At 42.4% G+C, this 24,228-nt stretch overlaps 1 protein-coding gene across 2 annotated transcripts in view; it reads left to right on the top strand.

Annotated features, from left to right (window-relative positions):
• efemp1 (EGF containing fibulin extracellular matrix protein 1) overlaps positions 1-18,593 on the top strand; it is a 21,216-nt gene extending 2,623 nt beyond the window's left edge. For both annotated transcript variants that reach the window (XM_005744824.2, XM_013913772.1), the window contains 7 exons: positions 12,354-12,476; positions 12,564-12,683; positions 13,898-14,017; positions 14,144-14,263; positions 15,043-15,169; positions 15,259-15,451; positions 16,704-18,593. In XM_005744824.2, the coding sequence (XP_005744881.1) occupies positions 12,354-12,476; positions 12,564-12,683; positions 13,898-14,017; positions 14,144-14,263; positions 15,043-15,169; positions 15,259-15,451; positions 16,704-16,865 (965 nt within the window). In that variant the 3' untranslated portion in view covers positions 16,866-18,593. The remainder of the gene's footprint in view (positions 1-12,353; positions 12,477-12,563; positions 12,684-13,897; positions 14,018-14,143; positions 14,264-15,042; positions 15,170-15,258; positions 15,452-16,703) is intronic.
• The last annotated feature ends 5,635 nt before the right edge of the window (positions 18,594-24,228 follow it).

Genomic DNA, 24,228 nt, shown 5'->3' with positions numbered 1-24,228 from the left:
CACACACACACACACACACACACACACACACACACACACACACACACACACACTAGTGCCCTTAATTGTTACTTTGTGCCACACAGAAGAGAGAGAATATTTGAAATCATTTGTAACCCTATACAGTACATCTAGTTACCATCTGTCTTAATGTGTGAGAGTTAAGTGGAAAAGACGCCCCTTTATAAATCTAATGCAAAAACAAAGTGCAGTAAAGTACAGTACATGTGTTCAGTGATTAAAAACTCCTCTCACCATGTGGTGTGTGGCTGTGTGGTGAGGTTTGCGGTCGTAGCGCTCCAGTGAAAGTAACAAATTTGATTTTACACCTGGGACAAAGATATGTGTGAGGTGCTTTATGTGTTTCTCTGAATTGGAACCCAATTAGGGTTTATTAGAGTGTAAAACATGGCAGCATATCAGTTAAAGTAACCACATAAGCGAGCTGGCATGGGTATAATACCTATTCACTGGTGAGCTGTTTCAGTGCATGGGCTAAACAATGATAGGCTGTTGCTGTCAGTGTTATTGCTTTGAAATGACTGCAGTTTTAACTGGAAGGCGTCTCATGCTGTTATGTGGGCGTATATTTTCACTGCTCGAATGATATAATCCATGTTTACATCAGTCTCCAGTTTCTCTGTCATTACAGTTAACAGAGCTACAATGAGCCAATTGTTCTTGGACACAGAATTATCTTTTCGTTTTTGCACTGCAGCAGCCTTTCTGAACAGCTACGTACATATCTTGCTACCAAAGGAATTCCCATTAGCTTTCAATGGGGGAAAACCTCAGTGTATCAAATAGCGCTTACATCAGGCTCCTTCCCTGCAAACTCACCACTCTGTGGAGGAAACCTGGAGTGCAGAGTCAGGTAGGGCAAAGGGGACGATGAAAGGCGGACACTGACTAAATAACCACAGAAGTGCCGGAGCACTGACCAAGCCAGGTTGCACCAGCGTCATGGGTTGTGCAGCTGCTTGCTGTTTCAGTGACTTACTGCTGAGTGTGTGGCGAATAGCAGAGAGGTCAGCTACCAGCGCTGCAAAAAATGAAGCCAATTTTCCACAGCGCAAATGAAACTGAAAAAAAAGGAAAAGCTTCTCTTAAGTGCGTTATTCTTTATGCTGATTAAAAGCAAAACAGACCACAGAATATGTAACACTCTTCAACCTCGTGTTTTTGTTTGATTTGCAGCTTGAGCAGTCATCCCTGTGCGGAAAACTGTTTGCAAAAGGGGGCTATAAAGCCCTTTGGTCCCGAGTGAGAACAGAGGCTTAAGCTTGTGTTGTTGTTGTTGTAGTGACACAGTGTAGGGGAACTTGGCACCTTTCTCCAGCCAAGCAGAGAAGCTGTGAACCTTGACTATATGTATGACAGCTTAATGATTCCTCACGTTTCCACGACCTCCACCCACCCTCCAAAAACATACAACATACATTCACTTGTGTACCCCGCCAGGTGATGCCTCCAAGTGAGATCACTTCCTCGGACAAATGACAGCTGAATCGGTCATAAATCAGGAGAATAGTGTGAAGCTCTTGTTTCTAGATTCGTTAAAGCGTACTGTATGACAATACACCCTCACAGTTTAGAAATCCCAGCTTAACTGCATCTTCAGTATAATCTTTGACAGATAATTATACCTTATGTCTTTGCGGGTTGTGTTATTCTCCTCGTAGGTCTTAAGTTTACATACTTTGGCTGGTGCCTATTTATTTTTCATCTCTAAATTAGATACTCATGAGCTGCAGTGTGAAGCAACATGCCACTCCTGTTTACCTGTCTGGTTTCTTGAGGTCATGTAGGCCACATTACCACCTGCATGCCTGACTAATTTCAGCTTTGCCTGTATGCTCTTCACCTGCAGTGGCCGGAAATTTTTCCTAAATATGTTCTATTAAGGCCGTTAAGCCCCGCATGACGGAGAACTTGTGTATTTTTCCGAACAAGGCCAAGCGCATGCAATAACATTTTTCCACACAGATGCAATGCACTTGGGAGGAATATCTCTGGAATGTTAGCCGTGGTTGTTTTTTCCGTTTGCTCCCATCTTTTGTGATGGTAGGAATTACTCACCACCTTGACAGATAAGCATCGGATCGATCTGCGAGGAGCAGGAATGCAGGGAGCGGAGCGAAGAAAGAGAGCCCAGCGGTTGCAAAGCACAGCGTGATGCTGCCAACAGGCTTCACTATTTGACCTTTACAGTTAATTCCTACAGTTCCACTTATTGTTGGCTCATCCTCGCATGTGCAGTTGATGATACAAGCCCCAACCATGAGCCTTTGCCATGCCATGGACGATGTAAAAAGATGTGAAGTTAAACAGATTGCTGTAATGCTTTTCTTCTTTTTTTCCTTCTCAGGAAATTCCTTTAGATGTTATCTTGTTAGTGTTTGTTTCCTCTCCAAAAATAAGCGACAGAAATTTGGAAAACGTTTTGTTTTTGTTTTGTTTTTGTATTTTTTTCACAGAGAATGAAGCCTTCAACTCGGATACGGATACAGTATACGCCAGATGTTAGATTAAAACATTATGCAGCAATTTTGTTGCTTAGCAGGAGGACGCTGGATCAAACACAAAAGATTTGTTTAATGAAAACATACCCGCTTTTGTTTACTCAGGCAGTAAGACACCTGAAGCACACCTTTGTCCCCGTTGAACCTATCTATTACCAGCAAAGCTCATACCTTCCACCTGTTCCCAAACTCGTGATTTGCGCTCGTCTGCACGATGCTGCTATTCTAGCGCCCTGTGATTTTACTGCCCGGCTCTTTTGCACCTGTTACACTGCAGCTGCACCTTCGGGCTCTTGAACTGCACATGCTTTCTGGGTCAAAAATAGTTTGTTGTTGCGATAGATTAGATGGGTGAATTACCATGAAATTTGGTACAGACATTTTGCTCCAACTTCCTGTCAGGATGAGCTGTAATAACTTTGGCATTTCTGTTACAGTTGCAAGTGTTTCCTGCATGTACAGCCTTACAGAATTACAGAGTCAGGCTCTAAATGGATTATTTAGTGTTGAGCCATTGAATACTTTATTCACTTCATATTAGCTTTATGATTATTTGTATATTACTCTGCAAAGGTCTTGGGCCAACCCTCATTTCTTAGTATTTTCCTAGAAAAAAAGGAAATAGGTGCTTTCTGTTCTGTTCTCTGCCAAGATGATCCGACACGGCTTTAACAATGTTCTGGGGAGGCCAATCCATGACTGGTTGTGTTCCACTGTGTGATTTTCTATCTATGTATATTTATACTGCATTGCCAGTGTATCTGGAATCATTGTCATTCTGAAAAATAAAGCTGCTGCCAATCAGATGTTTCTCTGATGATATTAAATGGTGGACCCAAAACTAATAGTACAAGATTCTCAACACCATTGGATAAAATCCAACCCCAAACCACGACAGAGCCTCCACCGTGTTTAACAGACAGCTGTAGACCTTCACTGTTGTATCACTCTCTCACATACCGATGATGATTTTAACCAAGAAATTCAGATTTGGTTTCATCATAAGACCTGTTGTTTTAAGGACATGACTTTCATATATATTCTTTATCTGCTTGCATAGTGCTGTATAGAGGGAAAATATGACTTCTTCTGGAAGTTGAGTGACAACTGAAGTCAGTTTGTTCCCTAGAGATGAGATCAGTCCTCCAGCTCATGTTACTGCTCTACATTGGGCAATATCCTGGATATAAGCTCAGCGAATCAGCACCTGGCTATTAAGCAAGAAGTAATGTCAGAATTGAAATGGCAAAGGCAGTTTTGAAACCATGAAATACTGTGTCCACCAGAGAGATCTTCCATGGCCACAATATGTGTAAGCCAGGTAATTTATGTGATCTGCACAAAACTTTCACAAGTTATGTTTCAGAGTCAGCAGAAGTGATTCAGAGATGCTCGATTTCTGACAGTTAAAGCTCACTTTCCATTAGCAAACGGTGCCAGGAGGCCTGCTGATGTTGCAACTTCTCAGCCTCGGATAAATGACACAAAGCTCCTTTAACACTGTTTCTATTTCTCGATCATAGAAACGATTTAAACAGCTACAGCCTTAGTTTTGTCCCCCCCCCCCCCCTTTCTCTATGAAAAATAAACACATGGAATCTAAAAATACACTTTGCAGAATGATTTCCAGCTTTTCTATCTTTTAATGGGTATACCATGGTGACAGTATTTCATCAGCTTCCTTACGCTGCCAGAGAGTGTCTTTCAGCCTCTGTGAATATAATCAAACCATCATGCAGGCAGCCCTGTTTTTGGCCTCAGCCGTGTTGCTGTACAGTATGTTGTTATTGCTTATGGTTTGCTACTGGCTCCTTGCTGCCATCACATCAACAATGGCAGAGAGGAGAAAAGGGGGAAGCAGCTTTGCCGTGCCTCCTCGGTGCAGGCGCTTAATGTTGTTGTTATTATTCTCCCTGAGGTCGGTGCCTGTCCAGTGGCCAGATGCTTCCTCCTCTGATGTGCTTACATGTGTTGATCTTTCCGTTTACCTCATGATGGAAAGGGACACAGGGCTGCTATAAATCACTTCTTCGCTCTCAGCTGGTTGACACACACATGCAATCGCGAGCCATGTTTAACGCACTTTTTCTGCTTTTCTTCGAATGATCCCGCTGTTATTTTGAACATGTTTTTTTTTTTTCGTTTTTGCAGCTTTACTCCTTCAGTGTCGGAAATTACCTTTAAGGGCTGTAAATGACTGCAGCCCAGCTCCTGGCATGTCAGGCGAGCAGAGCGACTGATCTTCTTCGCGCTGAAAAGCAGCAGAATTGCTCAGCACTTCTTTTTTTTGGTTGTTTTTCTAGACATTTTCAGAGTAACAGGAAGGATTATTATCAGTAGGGAATGCGGCTGGCACACTGGACGGATTTTCAAGAACGTCAAGAGCGTGCCCGACCTTTATAAACGTGTGGAACAAACTCACAAATCAGTTAGTGAGTGTCAGCATGACTAAAACTCCTGTTTCTCCTGAACAATGAGAGCGATGAGAGGGGAATCTTGGGAGTGGTGCTATCAGCAAGAGCATAGAAATATTTCATGCCCTAATACGGATGAAAATACACGGAATATATGATTTTAGTGTCTTGAATTCTTTGATTTCTTATCTGCTTTGTGTTTGGACTTGCTTTGAAAGGGGAACACCACCACTCCCATTCGTCCTGGGGTTGCATTCAAGCCAGCGATAGCTGCATTTCACACTGCATTGCAGAGAGAACTATACACAAAAGAAACAATGTGCCGTGCAGCGAGGGATGATATTACAATAGATGGTGTATGACATGCTGATAAATCTGACATTGTAAAATTTTATGGGCTATTAACATCACACATCTTGCCCCCTGCTTGCCCAAAGATTGAATTATCCAATAATCAGAGGGAAACAGAGATGCTGTCCAACAGCAGGATGGCTCCAACTGTTTTGTTTTTTGGATCAGCTCCTGCTTTCCATTGCAGTGGTTCAGTGAAAACAAGATTAAACGCTCTCAAGTGATAATTACAACAAGCCCTATCATGTCAGTATAAATCTGGAGCACGCCACACATTGTTCTGAATTCAAGCCAAATAAATTTTAGGCCCCCATTTTGGATATATATTAATTTCCCCCCCACTAAAACTCATATATACACCTTTTTAGAGTGCATCACTCCATTCCATAAAACATGAGCAGCTCTAAAAAAGGCCATTTAATGAGCACCTCAAACAGGACCTCCGATGCACGCACACCCACTCATCCATAAACACACACATACACACACTCACATTCTTTGAGCTGCCGCCATTCCCGTTACTCCCCCAGCTCCCACAAGGCATTTAGAATTAATCTCCTTGAAAAGCAAGGAGGTTTTAACTCTGACATCACATATGCACACACGGCCATAAATCTAACTTCAAATCTTAAAAAAAGCCAGTTTTTGTTTAAAAAAAAAAGCCTCCACCCTTTTTCTTCATTCTTTCCTTCCACATCTTCCACTCTCTTGCTGGACAGCCTTATCTTTCCCTGTGATGTTACAGCAGGCTCGCTCTTGGAAGAAACTTGCAAGCTATGTTGAATAAACGTTGACAAAAATCTGACCTCGGGGAACAGTCACTTCTCCCCACACGCAACACATCATCACATTTGATGGCTTGTTGCAGTTTTCCTGTCGAGTGTGCAGCATGGCAAACTGTGGAGACTTTATGGGACCTAGGAGCCAGCCAATGTGGGATAAACTCCCCCTCCACTCCCACCCCCCCCCTCCAAACACACCCACACGCACATGCTTACACAAAGTTTTGGGGAACTTTGTATTGGCAGCTCCTTAAAGGTTTAGTGACAAAGTAGCAGTTACCGCAAGATATTCCTGTGAATGAACCTTTGGATTGTGTTCAGCACATATGCTTTTATTTAGACCTCTCCAAGCTTTCTTCCAGGAGAGGGAAGATGACTCTGACTTTTCCGCACACAGAATTTTCATAGGAGCTACACTGTTCACATTCAAACTACTTAGTCATATCCATTTACTAGAAGAGTTCATGGTCTCTACACCTTGCTGAGGAAAATGCTGGGACACAGATCAAACATATGTTCTGTACACCCCTGACACCTTGTTCATTGATTTAGGTAGCCAGAGCCACTCTGACCAACAGTGGCATAGATGTTGCTGGACTCATGCCAGCTAAGTCGCACTAAAATGAGTCCAAATGCACTGATGTAATTCCGGTTGGCAGCAGAACATGAGCAAATGCTGCTATCAGGAGTGGCCATCTCGCCTTGAAGCTGCTGGCACATGTGGAGCAGCTCAGGCTCAGATTTGTCCTGAATTAAGTCAGAAGAAAGTCAACATTAAGTTCAGTCAGAGGTGCTCATTCTGCCCATGAGCACTGGCTTATCCCCTGAAGTTAGTTTGTGAACTGCTGTTATGATTCTAGTTTAACATTTTGGTGCTAGTATCACATTATTTGAACATGAAAGTAGTTCTAATACTGGCTAGCTGCAGTGGTTAGCTTTGTATGGTCCTAAGTCACTTTGATGTTAAATACAATGCCGATATTAACAGGCTTTCCATAAAATATATTTCCCATTAAATACTGAACAGCGACTGCTTTGTTAGTCACAGTGGCTGTTCCCTTAATTTCTTATAATGTTAAACTCTAATACACTCTCAAACAAGGATCTTTAAGGAACTATTAATAAGAATCTAAGCACTCCAAAATACATACGCAATACATTTAATGTGCCGTGGCAATAAGAAAAAATGGGGGCGTTTTAGTCTGTGGTTTTCTGTCCGTGGCATTTCTGATACATACAGTGGGGCAAAAAAGTATTTAGTCAGCCACCGATTGTGCAAGTTCCCCCACTTAAAATGATGACAGAGGTCAGTAATTTGCACCAGAGGTACACTTCAACTGTGAGAGACAGAATGTGAAAAAAAAAATCCATGAATTCACATGGTAGGATTTGTAAAGAATTTATTCGTAAATTAGGGTGGAAAATAAGTATTTGGTCACCTCAAACAAGGAAAATCTCTGGCTCTCACAGACCTGTAACGTCTTCTGTAAGAAGCTTTTCTGTCCCCCACTCGTTACCTGTTTGAATGGCACCTGTTTGAACTCATCATCTGTATAAAAGACACCTGTCCACAGCCTCAAACAGTCAGACTCCAAACTCCGCCATGGCCAAGACCAAAGAGCTTTCGAAGGACACCAGGAAAAGTATTGTAGACCTGCACCAGACTGGGAAGAGTGAATCTACAATAGGCAAGCAGCTTGGTGTGAAAAAATCAACTGTGGGAGCAATCATCAGAAAATGGAAGACATACAAGACCACTGATAATCTCCCTCGATCTGGGGCTCCACGCAAGATCTCATCCCGTGGGGTCAAAATGATCATGAGAACGGTGAGCAAAGATCCCAGAACCACACGGGGGGACCTGGTGAATGACCTGCAGAGAGCTGGGACCAAAGTAACAAAGGTCACCATCAGTAACACACTACAACGGCAGGGAATCAAATCCCGCAGTGCCAGACGTGTTCCGCTGCTGAAGCCAGTGCATGTCCAGGCCCGTCTGAAGTTTGCCAGAGAGCACATGGATGATACAGCAGAGGATTGGGAGAATGTCATGTGGTCAGATGAAACCAAAGTAGAACTTTTTGGTATAAACTCAACTCGTCGTGTTTAAAGGACGAAGAATACTGAGTTGCATCCCAAGAACACCATACCTACTGTGAAGCATGGGGGTGGAAACATCATGCTATGGGGCTGTTTTTCTGCCAAGGGGACAGGACGACTGATCCGTGTTAAGGACAGAATGAATGGGGCCATGTATCGTGAGATTTTGAGCCAAAACCTCCTTCCATCAGTGAGAACTTTGAAGATGAAACGAGGCTGGGTCTTCCAACATGACAATGATCCAAAACACACCGTCCGGGCAACAAAGGAGTGGCTCCGTAAGAAGCATTTGAAAGTCCTGGAGTGGCCTAGCCAGTCTCCAGACCTCAACCCCATAGAAAATATGTGGCGGGAGTTGAAAGTCCGTGTTGCTCGGCGACAGCCCCAAAACATCACTGCTCTCGAGAAGATCTGCATGGAGGAATGGGCCAAAATACCAGCTACTGTGTGTGCAAACCTGGTAAAGACCTATAGTAAACGTTTGACCTCTGTTATTGCCAACAAAGGTTATGTTACAAAGTACTGAGTTGTATTTTTGTTATTGACCAAATACTTATTTTCCACCCTGATTTACGAATAAATTCTTTACAAATCCTACCATGTGGATTCATGGATTTTTTTTTCACATTCTGTCTCTCACAGTTGAAGTGTACCTCTGGTGCAAATTACTGACCTCTGTCATCATTTTAGGTGGGGGAACTTGCACAATCGGTGGCTGACTAAATACTTTTTTGCCCCACTGTATAATAGTTATAAAATACAGAACAACATTTCCTTATTTAATCATTGTGGATTCACTATTTGCAAATGATATACTGTAATATCCAGTAGGCATCCCCTTGGAGAAGTTTCAGTTCAAGTTTGCAGGTTCCTCTACTCAAAGTAGAGTATTTTAATATGGCAGTCTGTAGGTAGGTGATTAACTCACTTTTTGAGCCAGCTTCAAGTGGTCAATTGAGGAACTGCATGTTTCAGGCCTGAATATTAAACCTTTGTGTCTGGGGATGCAGTGTGGACCAATCAGAAGGAGGTTAAACTGTGAACTGATTTGCTATTATTATTTATTAATGTTCAAATGATTGTAAAAATAATGGCATTGCCAGTTTGTGTTTAGTTCTAAGCAAACACAGCTATGCTTTTGCAACTTGAGTGAATCTGTGTGGTGACATGGCAAGTTGCCGTATTTACACGCAGAGCATTTCACTGATATCACGGATTTGTTGATGTCTGGCGGTAGGGTAGCGTGAACACACAAGACTGCTTTTTCAGACTTGTATTGTCTGAATCTATTATATAGCCAGAAGGCAAGGCATTTCCAGTCTAAATGAATCACCAAATACCTCCAGTAAGTAGGTGTGGTTATGAGTCACAGGGACTTGATCCTGGCTTCTGACTGCTGTCTTCTGTCTAAGTAATTGTTGACATTTGTTCAGATGTTTTCTTCGTGCTGTACATATGCAAGATTACATTTCCATTATTTCTCTGACACCCACTTCAACCTAATTTTTCTTGCACAGTGTTGCTACTTTGCATATTTACCTGTCAAGGCTCGTAGTCTGCCATCAACCCGCTACTTAGCACAGGTTTCAACAGTATAGCAAGGTGATTGTTTTTCACTCCATCCATCCATTTTCTTGGAGCCTATCCCAACTGCCACTGAGCAAAAGGCAGTGTACACCTTAGGCAGGTCACCAGATAACCATTCAGCTTCATGGTTTTAGACTTCAGGAGGAAGCCGGAGTACCCAGAGAGAACTCATGCAAACCCCAGCTGGCTGCCAGGTTTAGGCTATATATTGTTCCCAGTATTTATACCCATCACCTTTGGATCTTTGTGGTAATACCATTGGTACTGGTATTACCACAAAGATCAAATGTTTACATACATTGCATGTGTGAAATCTTCTGTTCATAATCGGTTGAGTTAGATTTCTTTTACAGGTTAAACCTGGATGCTGCACTAGCAGTGACAGAGGCATTGGAATATAATGACAATAGTGTCATTGAGCCTTTGAGTTGGGATACTGGGACAGTATCCCAAAGTGTGATACTGAGCAATCCCGGCACTTGGTTTCTTGTTGACATTTGGTGCTGTTTTCGAATGTCTTTTCCTAGATGTCTTTCAAGCCACATCAGAACACAGATTTTCCAGAGCAGCACTGCTTTCATCTTTGTCCTCTACTAAGTGGGTCAATGAGCAACAATCCTTATGTGTGCATTCCACACTTTATGCAGTTTGCACCTGTTGTCTCTAAGGTGGACCTTTAGATAAGCCCTGCTTTTGTCCCTAGTGTACTTCATCCTATCACTGCGCCCCCATAGAGCTGAGAACCTTTCAGCCCTCTTCCCTTTCTTTCCTTTAGGGAGTGAAGACAACTTACCTTCTGTCTGGCTTTTCTTTCACGGGCTCTTGCGCAGCAAATCAAGCCAATTTCTCACCGGCATCAGTCCCATTCATTGAGGAAGCTGTGGGGCTGGAATATAAGGCATTTGAGGCACTCAGGGAAGGGCATGATCCTCTTCAGGTCTATCGCATGAAACATTTCCAGGGAAATATGAGTTGAATTATTTGTTCAACAGAACTTTTAACTGTCCTGCACTGATTTGAATGTGTCGACTGATCATTTATTCTGTTTTTCAGTTGTATTTGATTTTTATCTAAAGACTGCAGGGAGGTTATTAATGTCATGTTTTCTAGAGGACACAGTGCAACTATAGGTTTTTCGTATAGCTTTACACCTTCCAGGCTCTTGTGACTACTGTTAAGTTACACACGTGCCAAACAGCAATGCAGTAATAGTACCCTCTTCTTTTCCCTTGTGTGTGGTATTGAGGATAACTGTCTGTCATGCTGTTAAACCAATTCCCAGTGGCTGTCTGCATATGATGGGTTGCATCAGACCACCCAAGAGGCCTGCTGGTGGGCCTCAGAGATGAGAGTATACACCATTGGCATATTAATAGTTTGTGTGCGTGTGTGTGTATGTTGGGAGGTAACCATGAGAAAAGCCTTTTTTAAGCAGATCTGGCTCTGAACTATCCAAAGTTGGAAATGTGTTCGTAGAATCAGCATTAAATGTAGATTCGTCTCACTGGCGTCTCATATTTTGGAGGTTTAATCAGTTCTTTAAAGTGTTATACATGATGTTCAGAACCAGTGGATGTCACACTAGAGCATCGGCCTTAAAACAAAAGAACCAAAACTGAAACTGACTTGGAGCTCTTTTTGTAGCTCTTTATGCCTCAAAATCTAGACAGTGATACCTCTGCTCCTTATCTATGCCAGAAAGGCGCTTTTAGCTTTTGTTTCTTCCGTAGAGTAAACTCTGGAAAGTCGCCTCTGGAAGCTGAACACCGCAGCCTGCACTTTGCCATCTTCCTTTTACCACACAGTGTGGGAGGTCACGTTCTCATCCTCCTTATAAACACCAGGAAGGCCTACAGTTTCAAGGGAGGCACTCACATGTATTAACATGCACGTGCGGCCAGAGCTGCTACCAAGACATTAAACAGAGAAGCTCAGATTACAGCTCATGCAGATTGTACGTATGACAACATTTATTTAAGACATCTTGGAGGTAAATGTGGGTTTGTCATTTTTGGGTTTGCGCTCCTGGAATTCATTCTCACCCCCTTTAAAGCTCGCCGTACTTTTATCATCTCACTACATGTGAATTATGGGTTGAGAAACAGAAAGTGAATGTGTTTGGGTCTGTTTTAAGTTGATGGATGTCTGTTGAGAGAGCAAAGCGTTATGGTAGACAGCACATGACTTATCAGTAGAGGTGTTTCTCCCTCTTTCATACTCACACACACACACACACACACACACACACACACACACACACACACACACACACACGCATGCATACTTCCCTCTTCAAATAACTGTCTTGTTAGTTAAAGATATGATCTGTGTTCTTCCCCTCACCCAGAGCTGCTCGATAAAAGCTGTCTTTATGTAATCGCCTGCTCTCTGTGTGAACATGTGTGTTTATGCCCATGTGTGTAATGTGATGGTGTCAGTGGTCACACATTTTGCTGCCTGTGGAAAACAGTTTACACATCACAGAGCTCATGCGGTCCAGGCACGTCCCTTTGCTTTGTCTTCCATATGTTCTTGTATAATCGACTGCATGCAGCTTTGACTCAGTTTGTGTGTGCATGTGTGTGTGTTTTTTGCAGACATAGATGAATGTGTGACAGGCAGTCACAGTTGTGGTCCCGAACAGGTGTGCTACAACACCAGAGGCTCCTATATGTGCCAGTGTGCTCAAGGTTACCAAAGGAATGGAGACCTCTGTGTCGGTAAGTCTTTATTATATAAAATGCTTTTTTATGTGATTTTTATTAACCGATTTAAACTTGTTCTGCATGACTCTTGTGTACCCCCAGACAGAGATGAGTGTGCCACGACCCACTACTGCATGCACAGGTGTGTGAACACCCCGGGCTCATACTACTGTGAGTGCAAGACAGGTTACAAGCTGGTCAGCAACAACCACAGCTGTGTTGGTAAGCCAATGAAAATCCATGCTGTGTGTGTGTGCATTGTTTTCTCATTTGCAGAGGCATCAATATCAAGACTTTGTACTTTTGTAATGTATATAATAAAGGCTATCAAGCTGACCTTTAATAGCACTTAAAACTATAGCTACTCCTCCAGACAATCAATAATCTGTAGAGGTGGCTCGGGCATCTGACCATCTCCTGGCTGTCTCCTGGGTGATGGTTTTTGGGGATGTCGTCCTAGAAAGACGACTGAAAAGACATCTTTACATCTCACAGCTGGCTTGGGAACACCTTGGTGTGTGTGTGTGTGTGTGTGTGTGTGTGTGTGTGTCCCAGAAGAGCTACAGGAGGTGGCTAGGGAGAGGGAAATCTAGCCATCTCTGCTTAGATTGCATTGCTGCCCCCTTGACCTTGAACTGGATGAGTGGTTCTTCTAGACTGATCAATTTAATAGATGTTTAATATAAATATACGGCTAATAATGACCTAAATAAAGTTAGGTAACTAAGTAGATGTGAGTAGAAGAATGAGTTAGCTACCAAAGTCCAGTGTTCACACTGACTGGGTTTGTCTCACTCCTCAGTTTTTTGATATGCAGACCCCTGGAGGAAGTCACCTCAACCAAACAAAAGGTGCAAGCAACCTGAATCCACACTGTAAATCTCCTGAAGTCAAAGGAAGCTGTTGAGTGTGTCACAGAGATGTTTATCTCTGAAGCATATTTAGAAAACCTGTGACTGGCTGCCAGCTCCTATCTATGCAGAAACATGTGTATGTGATTTAACAAACACACATACGCAAGCTGAAACATGTGTAAGTCTGTTTCTGTTGAGCGTGTGCAACAGTGCAGACTGTATCAGTCTTTCTGCCTCTTTTGAACTGAACTGATTTAGCGATTACAAGTTTATGACAGTTCAGATCTGCTATCTTCTGGGAAATTTCCAACTCTGCAAAGAAAAAAATGGTCAGATTATTAGACAGGTTATGAAAATTACTTGATTTGGTAAAAAGTGTCATGAAGTGTAGGATTGTGGACCCAAATGCAGTCAACACAGAAGGATAGTTAACAGACCAAGACAAGGTCGGGTGGGAAGAAAGCACTATTTACAAACAAAGGAAAACCAGGAGCCTGGATGCTGGAGGGTAACAACTAGAAGGTGAAGATAAGATTGTGTCCATATACTGTACTCTTTGTAAAACCCCTTCTTTTGTTTTAGATGTGAATGAATGTGATGCAGAAAGCCCCTGTCATCACCACTGCTACAACCTGATTGGCTCCTTCCTTTGCCAGTGTGACCAAGGCTACGAGCTGGCTCAAGACACGGTCTCCTGCCAAGGTGCACACACATGCACACTACGTGCATAAATGTAACCATCCACATGCAAACACGTTCCCGGTTGTTAACGCACACTGACTTGTTCTACTCATTGTCTACTTTTGTGTGTGCATGTTTTCTGCGCAGATATCGATGAGTGCGGTTTGTCCAGCTACATGTGTCAGTACCAGTGTGTTAACAATCCAGGAAGTTACTCTTGTGAGTGTCCACAAGGATATCAGCTCCAGGCAAACCGGTTGTGTCAAGGTATGGCAGTCCGCCCCTTTCCTTCCTCCCATAAATCAGTTTTTTATTTACTTTTTGTGTTCATTCGTTTATTATCTATCTCATACCCCGGTCTCTGTTTTCCAACACAACAAACTTCCTCTACATAAACTCTTTGAGGATAACTGCTGGTTATTCTTCCTGTCATCATCTGTTTAACCTCTAAAGCAGACCTTAAAGCCACCAGTACTGTCATGGAAAGAATGCCGAGGTTAGGCAAGGCAAACGCACAAACTTCATGTTGCCTTGCTAAGCCACCTCTGTGAATTTATATGCATGATGTTGGTTTCTTGAAGTGGATTTATTTGAAGGTCCGGCATGTTCTCAAAGGGAGAGCTGTTATTTTTTCCTTTCCCCCTCAGTCAGGTGCAAGCTTTATAGATGGAGCCATGAATCTAGCCTGTTGTGTCAGAGGGACGTTTTGGTGATGAATCCAGGTTGCTGTGCCAGAAATAGCCCTGCGGTTTGGGGCACACTTGATGGCTCTATTTTCATGGTACTGAACGGAAAGAGCTTTAGTTAGAGCTCTGTGGGGTTGCACAAGGGGCTTCCCTCCCTTATGGATCTGCGGGTTCCTTCTTCTGTGTCTCCACTGCCAAAACAAATGCTGCTGCAGCAAAAAACAAAAAACCAAACCTCTTGTACATAACCTGAACTTTGACTGTGCTTACACAGTTCTCTTTGAAAATGCTTTGAATTGTTATCCAACTATTTGACTTTTCACTTACTTTTCTCTCTGTCTCTCTTCCAATCATCACCAGACATAAATGAGTGCGAGACGGGAACCCATAACTGCCAAGATGATGAAATGTGCTGGAACTATTATGGAGGCTTCCGCTGCTACCCCAGAAACCCCTGCGAGCCACCTTACACCCAAACATCTGAAAAGTCAGTAAACATCACAGGCTCTTTTGATTCTCTCTCATTTGCACAAGAAGTTTCAAAAAGTCTGTCTTAATTTTTGTGTCTGCTTGCAGTCGCTGCATCTGCCGGGCTCAGACTGATTGCCAGGGTCTCCCACCATCAATTGTCTACAAATACATGAGCATCCAGGCAGAGCGGACTGTGCCAGCGGAAATATTCCAAATTCAAGCCACAAGCATATATGCCAACACACACAACACTTTCAGGATTAAATCTGGGAATGATGGAGGGGAGTTTTTCCTTCGGGTATGTTGATGGGGAAAAAAACAAAACAAGAACTGGGTAAAATAATTGTTACGATGCCTGTTGGCAAAGGGGACAAACTGGAGAACCCACAGCCTCCCTGATGCTTAGCAGTATCCACATTGATTGTCAACATAGTAACTAAAGCTGGTAGAAATTAACTACATTGTTACCAGTTGTTCATATTGTGCTTTATTAACTGTGACACCATGGGTGCAGTGGGTAGCTAGTTTCATGTGCCTGTAGTCAGACGGTAACATTTTTGATGAAAGTTAAGCAAAGTACTATCAACTGTTTGCTGATATCGATCAAGATTGAGTCACTGTGCTTTGAAGTATTAACTGCATTTGTTATACTTCTATACCCGGTTACCTTCTGTAATTAATTTAGATAAATAGTCACTATTAAAAGACATATGGTGGTTTGTTTTAGTCTGTTGAACCTACTGTACACTCACTGGCAACTTTATTAGTTTGTGCCAAGAAAATACTCCCCACACCAATACAGCACCAACTGGCACAGGGCATGATGGATCACTGCATTCATGTTGTTAACACCAAATTCTGGTCCTACCATCTAAAGCAGGGGTGGGGAACTCCAGGCCTCGGAAGCCGGTGTCCTGCAGGTTTTAGATATCACCCTGGGTCAACACACCTAAATCAAATGATTAGTTCATTACCAGGCCTCTGGAAAACTTCAAGACATGTTGAGCAGGTAATTTAGCCATTTAAATCAGCTGTGTTGGATCAAGGACAAATCTAAAACCTGCAGGACACCGGCCATCGAGGCCTGGAGTTCCCTAGCCCTGATCTAAAGGTTGCAGTAGAAATCAGGACCCGTTATACAAGGCAATATGCCTGTCTTCTTTTTTCTACTTTTAGTGAGTCTGTGAAAACTGTAGCTTCCATTTCCTGTTCTCAGCTGATAGGAGAGGGACTCAGTGTGATCTTAAAAAAGTTAAAAAGCCGACTTTCTTCAAGGTTCGACATGTTGTGCACTCAGAGATACCCTTCTGCTATAAGTGGTTATTTGAGTCACTGTTGCCTTCTTCTCAGCCAGAAATGGTCCGGCTAGGCTATGTGCCTACATGCATTGTGTTTCTGCCATGTGATTGGCTGATTAGATTAAACAACCAGTTAAACAGGTGTACATAATAAAGTGACTGGTGAGTCTATATTACTAATGTAAAACTGTGTCAAAAAAGATGCAATTTGCACTCACATGCTAACACACGGATTGATTGTACTTTCTGCAGCGTTCCACCAATGTGAGTGCCATGCTGGTGCTTACCAAGCCATTGACGGGCCCCAGAGAGTACGTCGTGGACCTGGAGATGATCACTCACCATTTGACCATGAACTACCGCTCCAGCTCACTGCTGCGGCTCACCATCATCGTAGGGCCCTACGCTTTCTGACCGGCTCAGTTCCCAACAGCGCACACAAGTCTGTAAACATGGCAATGTAACACAGCAGATGCCTGTATCAGCATAACATACTTTACATTTTCATATACATTCAGTATATAATATAGGCTGTCTCAGTCTCAAACAGCAGCACAGCAGTTCCAGTTGCTCAAGTCAGACCACCTTCTGCTATAACATGACCACTGGGCATCTTTTTCTATCAAGGTGTTGATTAAGAAAGCACCAATCTTAAAACGTAGTACTTTTTCTTTAGTATTTTGAAAGATTAATCATTTTGACATAGTTTTGGAGTGCTTGAAGAATAAATGCAGTATCTTCCCCATATCGTGATTGTCTCACCTTCCTGAAAAATCAGGAACAGAGCAGTGGCACTAAGGAAACGAGGCCTATAGGACACACAACCTAAACCTGATGGGTTTTTGATGGAGCTGCACCTTCATATATCCCTTTGTTCAAACTAGAATTGCATACAATAACTAGTGTGTGCCTCATTTGTAAGTAAGAAAGAAAAATCTATAGAAATGTACATGTACACGTATCCAGTATGAGCAGCTTTTGACCTTGTAAATCACATCCTCTGTTCTGTTAATTGTTAGGGGTTAGTACTGCTGCGCCCCGCTATTTGTGCAAGTTTCTGTATAGTTTGCCTCATGAGTAATAATTTCCAGAGGAGTCCAGGAACAGTTCAAAAGTGTAAAGGGAGGGAATTAGCCTGTAAGTTGAGAGAATACTTAACTTTATGTTACAGCAGGCCTACTCGTACAATTTACTCCCAGGAGTTAAGTCATGTACATACCTAGGTAACAAATCAGTGTGCTGACGTGTGAGAGGGTGTGAGTGTGTGCGTGTATGTTTGTGTGTGCGATTGCCTTTGTTTATGCATGCAAGCAAATGTAAGTGTGAAACGCAGAGGGGATAGAAAGGGAAAGAGTGAGAAAGAGCTTGTTCTCTGCCCCCGGGTTTGGTGGATGTGGTCGAGCTGTTTATGCGTTTCTGTGATACCATCCTAACAGCTTTCGGTCACAGAGGCAATAACAGAGGTTTTTGAACTCGAGAACACGTACAGGAAATGACAGTTTTCATAATACAACTTGGCGAATTGACCACTCGTTGGTGCCACAGTGATCCTCCAGAGGAACAGCTGGACTTTCTAATGTCAGTCCCAGTCAAAGAAGCCAGGCTGGCACCAGGCTGGCTTGCGTGATAAAGATAATTACAGTGTTTTGCCCTGTAGCTGGTTCATGTGCGACACAGGGGGATTATTAAAGTGTTAATACAATGCCACCAGACTTTTGGCAGAATGAGAAATCTTTCACTACCTGCTTTGCCTTTTATGATTCCACGTGTCCACTCTGGCTTATTGCTGAAACACTATAAACTGTAGATATACAGCACTGAAAACCGCATGGACAATCACCATGTTGTCACCACTCTGTAGGTATAGAAAGTTATCCAGCTTTTCCTAAAACCCTTTAATGTGGTTTCAGCAGTGATCATACCGTAGTGCCTTAGAGGTATAAACATGAAAATGTAACAGTAATCTTATCATTTATGCTGTCAAAAGAAAAAACAAGAAAAATGTTAACTTTCTTCCATGAGATGCCTTAATGTTTTTTTTCTTTTCTATTTAAATATATATTTTGTCATATGTACCTTATATTGATTGTACTCTGGAGTTTAAAAGTTATATTGTTGAATAAAATATGATGTATAAATTGGGCCAGGTTGTTCTCTCTTTTTTTGCCCAACAGCACAGAGGAACAGCTTTAAGATGTGTGAAAACTAATCGCAAGAGTCACGCACCAAAGTAAACATTTTCTGACTTCACATATATTGTAATGGAAAAAGCAGCGGCTGGATGAAATGCTCTGCTGCTCCCCTTGTGCTTTAGGGAAAACGTGAGGATGATTTCATCTGAATTTAACAATGATAAATGCAGTGAACATGATGCCATAGCCATCATATCTATCTTATTTAAGGAGATCCAGAGGGGATACGGTAATATGCTGTGCTGAGTAAACGTGTGCTCAGGGACGACTATGAAGCCTGCACACACAAACACACACACATCATATTTAGATGTAAAATTGGTTGGGAGGGGTTTTATGGTAAGTTGTTACTCAATCACGCTGCTGTCTAGAGCTTTAGTCAGAGCAGCAATGGGACATGTAAGATGATACACGATGTGTCATTGTTCCCCAAACCCCATCTTTAGCTCCCCACTCATTGGAGTTGTGTTTTTGCTGTACATGCATGATTCAACCCCCATGAGAAAACATTGCTCACCCACTTTTTCTGTGACTAAACCGGAGCTGAACCTCATCAGAAGAGCAACATATTCAGGTTCTTGTTCTTGATTAATATTCCACTCAGGGTAACAGGCTAATTAACTTAATCTCCTTGCATATAGCTAGACATTTCATTAATCACTGTTAGATTTATTGAACTGATCAAAGCCAAAGCCACTGGCTGAAGATCACACAAAAGGAAAAAGTCATGAAAGTTCACCAAGTTTGTTATCCTCTGTCATCTCCTCCATACAATATTCCAGTGATGCAATAGCTGCCCCCTCTTTCTTGCTGTTTTTTTCATAACTTGTTTGCCACACTTTGGTCTCCTTAATACCAATAAGTCAGGGTTTGAATAGTTTTATTTGAGAACTGTTGCTAACCTTATGCATCACTCCATGGCCTTGATTTACTATCCCTTAATGTCTTACGTCCAGCATGATAATGTAAAGCAGAAGCACTCAGTGAGTTCAGTTGTCTTCCCAGCCTCTAAATCCACCAGAAAGCCTCTGAGCACAAATGGACAGCTGACAAAAATGTAGAAATTTTATTTTAGAATATATAATAAATTTATACGGTTGGTTCCATATCATGTGATTTTGTGAAATCTGTAACACAATGAACTGAAGGTGTTTTAACAGCAAGAGAGTTTACATTGGCTTCCAAACATGTAGCAACAATAATGTGTTAGCAGCAGTAAGTCCGCTATGTTCATAATACATGTTTTTTTGTTTGTTTGTTTTTTCATCGATGGCACAACAAGCAGAAACTTCCAGCCTTTAAAAGCCACTCATGAACAAAAATAAAAACCCAATGTTATCAGAATCAGAATCAGAAAGGGTTTTATTGCCAAATGTTGAGCGGGTTTACAACATTAGGAAATTGCTGCGGTGCTTCAGTGCAAACATACTGTTATAAATACTGTTATAAATTAAGCTTAAATAGACATGAAAATAAAAATGAGAATAAGAATTAAAAGTGCTAAGTAGATAGATATATACATGAGTGCAGGTGGTGATCAGTGCCAAACATGGAATGATGCAGTGAACACAGCGTAGGGTCATGTGTTAGTGGTGGGAACAGTCATACGGTTATTGTTCATGAGTCCAACAGCAGAGGGGAAGAAACTGTTCTTATGGCGAGAGGTTCTGGTGCGAATGGACCGGAGCCTCCTGCCTGAGGGGAGCAGGTCAAACAGACTGTGTCCAGGGTGAGAAGGGTCAGCTGAGATCCGAGCTGCACGCCGCAGTGTCCTGGAGGTGTACAGGTCCTGCAGAGATGGGAGTCTGCAGCCAATCACCTTCTCAGCAGAGCGCACAACACGCTGCAGTCTCTGTTTGTCCCTGATAGTGGCTCCAGCGTACCACACGGTGATGGAGGAGGTGAGGATGGACTCGATGATTGCAGTGTAGAACTGCATCATCGTCCGTGTTGGCAGGTTGAATTTCTTCAGCTGCCTCAGGAAGTACATCCTCTGCTGGGCTTTCTTAATGACGGAGGTGATGGTGGGCTCCCACTTCAGGTCCTGGGTGATGGTGGTACCCAGGAAGCGGAATGAGTCCACAGAGGTGATGATGGGGGGGAGTGGAGCTGTGTGCTTCCTGAAGTCCACAATAATCTCCACTGTCTTCTGGGCATTCAGCACCAGGTTGTTGTGGCTGCACCAGGACACCAAACGTTCAACCTTCCTCCTGTAGGCAGACTCATCCCCGTCCGAGATGAGTCCAATAACGGTGGTGTCATCTGCAAACTTGATTAGCTTGACAGACTGGTGGGTGGAGGTGCAGCAGTTAGTATACAGGGAGAAGAGCAGGGGAGAAAGAACACAGCCCTGAGGGGAGCCGGTGCTGATGGTCCGGGAGTCTGAGACATTCTTTCCCAGCCTCACATGCTGTTTGCTGTCCGTCAGGAAGTCAGTGATCCACCGGCAGATGGGATCAGGCACATTCATCTGGGAAAGCTTGTCTCGGAGATGGTCTGGAAGACTATAGACTTTATATAAAAGATGGATACAGCCACATGGTCACTGCCATCTTGATGTTTTTAAATCAGACTAAACTGGACCCCTCAGCAGTGTTTTGTGGGTGATGTTGTATAGTAACTAATATAGATATGTGTGGCATAAAGCTAGGGATGTGGCTGTTTTGAATGACAGGTGGGCTGACACTGGCTGCTGAAGTCAGTTTCTGTCAGTCTGCTAGAATTCACCTTTACTGATTCTAGCCACCTACTGGTGTTACTGAGCATAAATTAGCAGACATGTGTTGCATCGGTACAGTTTATGTTTCTGACCATGCTTGCTTTGGTAATTTAGTACCTAAATAAACTCACTTTTGGCTCCAAAAGGAATAAATAAACAAATATTTTTTAAAATGCCAAAACTGGGGCTTCAAAATATGGAGATTTCTTTTATACATACTCTATGGTTACAATACCAAATTTCATCCAAAAAATAATTACAGCGTTGTGCGCATTTTTTTTTTTAACATTTTAATGAACTGATGTTCATGTTAGTAGGCACTAATAATTATGCATCTATTTCTCAGTGTTGCATTCATACATCCACTTTCTCATTAAAATATAATTCCAAAAAGCAAAGACATCAATGGACAAACTGCTAAAATCAGTGCTTTAGAAAAGGACTTTACTTTGTGTGAATGCCACTTTTTCTATGTCCCTTAAAAGAAAAAGAAAAGAAAGTACAGCTTAGGCTGACTGTATCGTCTCTTGTTTTGCAGGTATTCTGTCGTTAACAAATATTTCAGTCCAAGTCACTGAAGCCATGGCACTAGTGAGGCCATAAAGAACCAAATACAACTAAACCCCTAACTGCACAAATGTGTGAAGCAGCACTACACAAATTTTGGTATTCCCTAGCTTCACAACGGGAAAAAAATGCAGTTGAACCTCAATAATTTATCGCATATTACTGGGAAATCACGCAAAGTCACTCCATATGGTGCTGTCACTTTATGTTCTCCCCGGCCTGTTTTGGGTGTCAGGGAGAGAGGTAAGAGGTGTTTTGATGGTGAAAGCGAGTGCATGAAGAGGTGAGAAATGAGTAGTTTATTGGATGGCTTTGAGATTGGAAACGCATAATAGGATGAGGTCAGTTGTTAACACTGGCAAAAGGTGCCACGGGAGAGTGGCACAACCACACAAGGGCATTCATATAATATAGACGCATGCCACTCAAGAAACCACTCATCCAACAAGAATGTACACACTCAAACTAATTAGCAGAACCGCCCATCCAATGTGTGCATATCTGTTTATGTAAATTGTGCTGGTGTGGTATGCTGCTTAGTGCCACTGCATGTGGCTGTTGAAAACGTGCCAGGCCATAAACACTCCTTGCCTGGTACCCAACCACAGATGTCGTTTCAATAAGCCTTCAGTCGGGCTGAAAAATAAATCCTGGAGGTCCATACCTGTGTGATTACATTCTCTAATTATAGTTTGGAGCAGTAACTCCGAGATGACTGAATGAAACGGGCCCTCGGGGTGTTGTGAATGTAATTATATCCTGACAATTAATAGGCCCAGTCCTCAGAGAAGAGTTTGTTATATGATGACGCACCTGACCGTTTTTAGCTCGCCAGGGAAGCCTTTGAATTATGACATAATTACAAGGGAAAACATGATATGCAAGGATGATAATTATCCCCAAGTACAGTAACAGTAAATGGCACTAGCTTTTAGAATACGAGTTCATAACAGGGGAAAAGTTTAGATTTCTCCTCGGCACAGTGTTTAACATTAGCTGCTGGGCCAAAAGAGGAAATATCTTGGACCTGGAATGCATCATTTGTGGCCACAGATAATTTCATGAAAATGTTTCTTTATCCGGAGGAGTTTTGATATGTTGCTAATGCTCTGAGTATACACGCACACTGGCCAAGCACACATATTTAAATTGCTGGCAGGAGAGAAAAAGCTAAAAAAGCTACCAGGTCATGCACGCAAATAGAAAGATTAAGAGACAAACATTTGAAAAATGACATGCTGCAATAAAATATATGACTTGTTATGTTTTCTGAGAATGTGCGGAGAAACTGAAGACGTTTTCTGGAGGAAGATGTACACTTTGTCATTCCGCAGCCCTTACCACACTGTGGAGAAGGAGTAGCTCCCCTGATGTTTGTTCTGTATAGTACAAATGCTCAAATAAACTCCCTGTTCTCCATCTACACCGGTGTTTTCACTTCCACTGCCTTAACAGACTTCTGCAGACTGTGTGGGCATGTGCAGACTATCCTTGATTGGCACGTCTTTCATTTTCCAGTAAGTGCTGTTGCAATCTTTAGGACAGCACATCCTTTTACACCTATCTCTATCACAATAAACAGCACATTAACACCGACTTCATTAGGTATGCCTTGCTAGTACTGGGTTGGTCCCACTTTTTGTCTTCAGAACTGCCTTAATTCTTTGTGGTGCTGATTCAACAAAATGCTGGAAACATTCCTCAGAGATTTTGGTCCATACTGACATGATAGCATCACACAGTTGCTGCAGATTTGTAGGCTGCACATCCACATTTAAATACCCTGTTCCACCACATCCCAAAGGTGCTCTACTGCACTAACATCTGATGACTACCGAAGTCATTTAAGTACAGCAAACGCACTGCCATGCTCAAGAAACCAGTTTGAGATGATTTGAGCTTTGTGACATAGCACATTATCATGCTCGAAGCAACCATCAGAAGATGTGATCATAAATGGATGGGCATGATCAGCAAAAATACTCAGGAAGGCTGTGGTGTTTAAATGATACTCTATTGGTACTAAGGAGCCCAAAGCATTCCTAGAAAATATATATCACACAATTACAACAACTGAGAACCTTCACAGACAACAACACCAACAGTCTGAACTTTAGACAAAAAGCACGATGGATCCATGCTTTCATGTTGTTTATGCCTCGATTTCTTGTTCTTAGCAACCAGGAGTGGCACCCAGTTTGGTCTTCTGCTGCTGTGGCTCATCTGCTTACGGTTCAACATGTTGCTTTTCTGCATCACTTTCAGCTTTCCTATCAGCTCAAAACAGTCTGGCCATTTT

Source organism: Pundamilia nyererei, unplaced genomic scaffold (assembly GCF_000239375.1).
Source record: "Pundamilia nyererei isolate P.nyererei 1_Seehausen unplaced genomic scaffold, PunNye1.0 scaffold00149, whole genome shotgun sequence".
Classification (NCBI taxonomy): domain Eukaryota; kingdom Metazoa; phylum Chordata; class Actinopteri; order Cichliformes; family Cichlidae; genus Pundamilia; species Pundamilia nyererei.
Note: the sequence above shows the minus strand (reverse complement) of the source record. Positions and strands in the feature narration are given on the sequence as shown.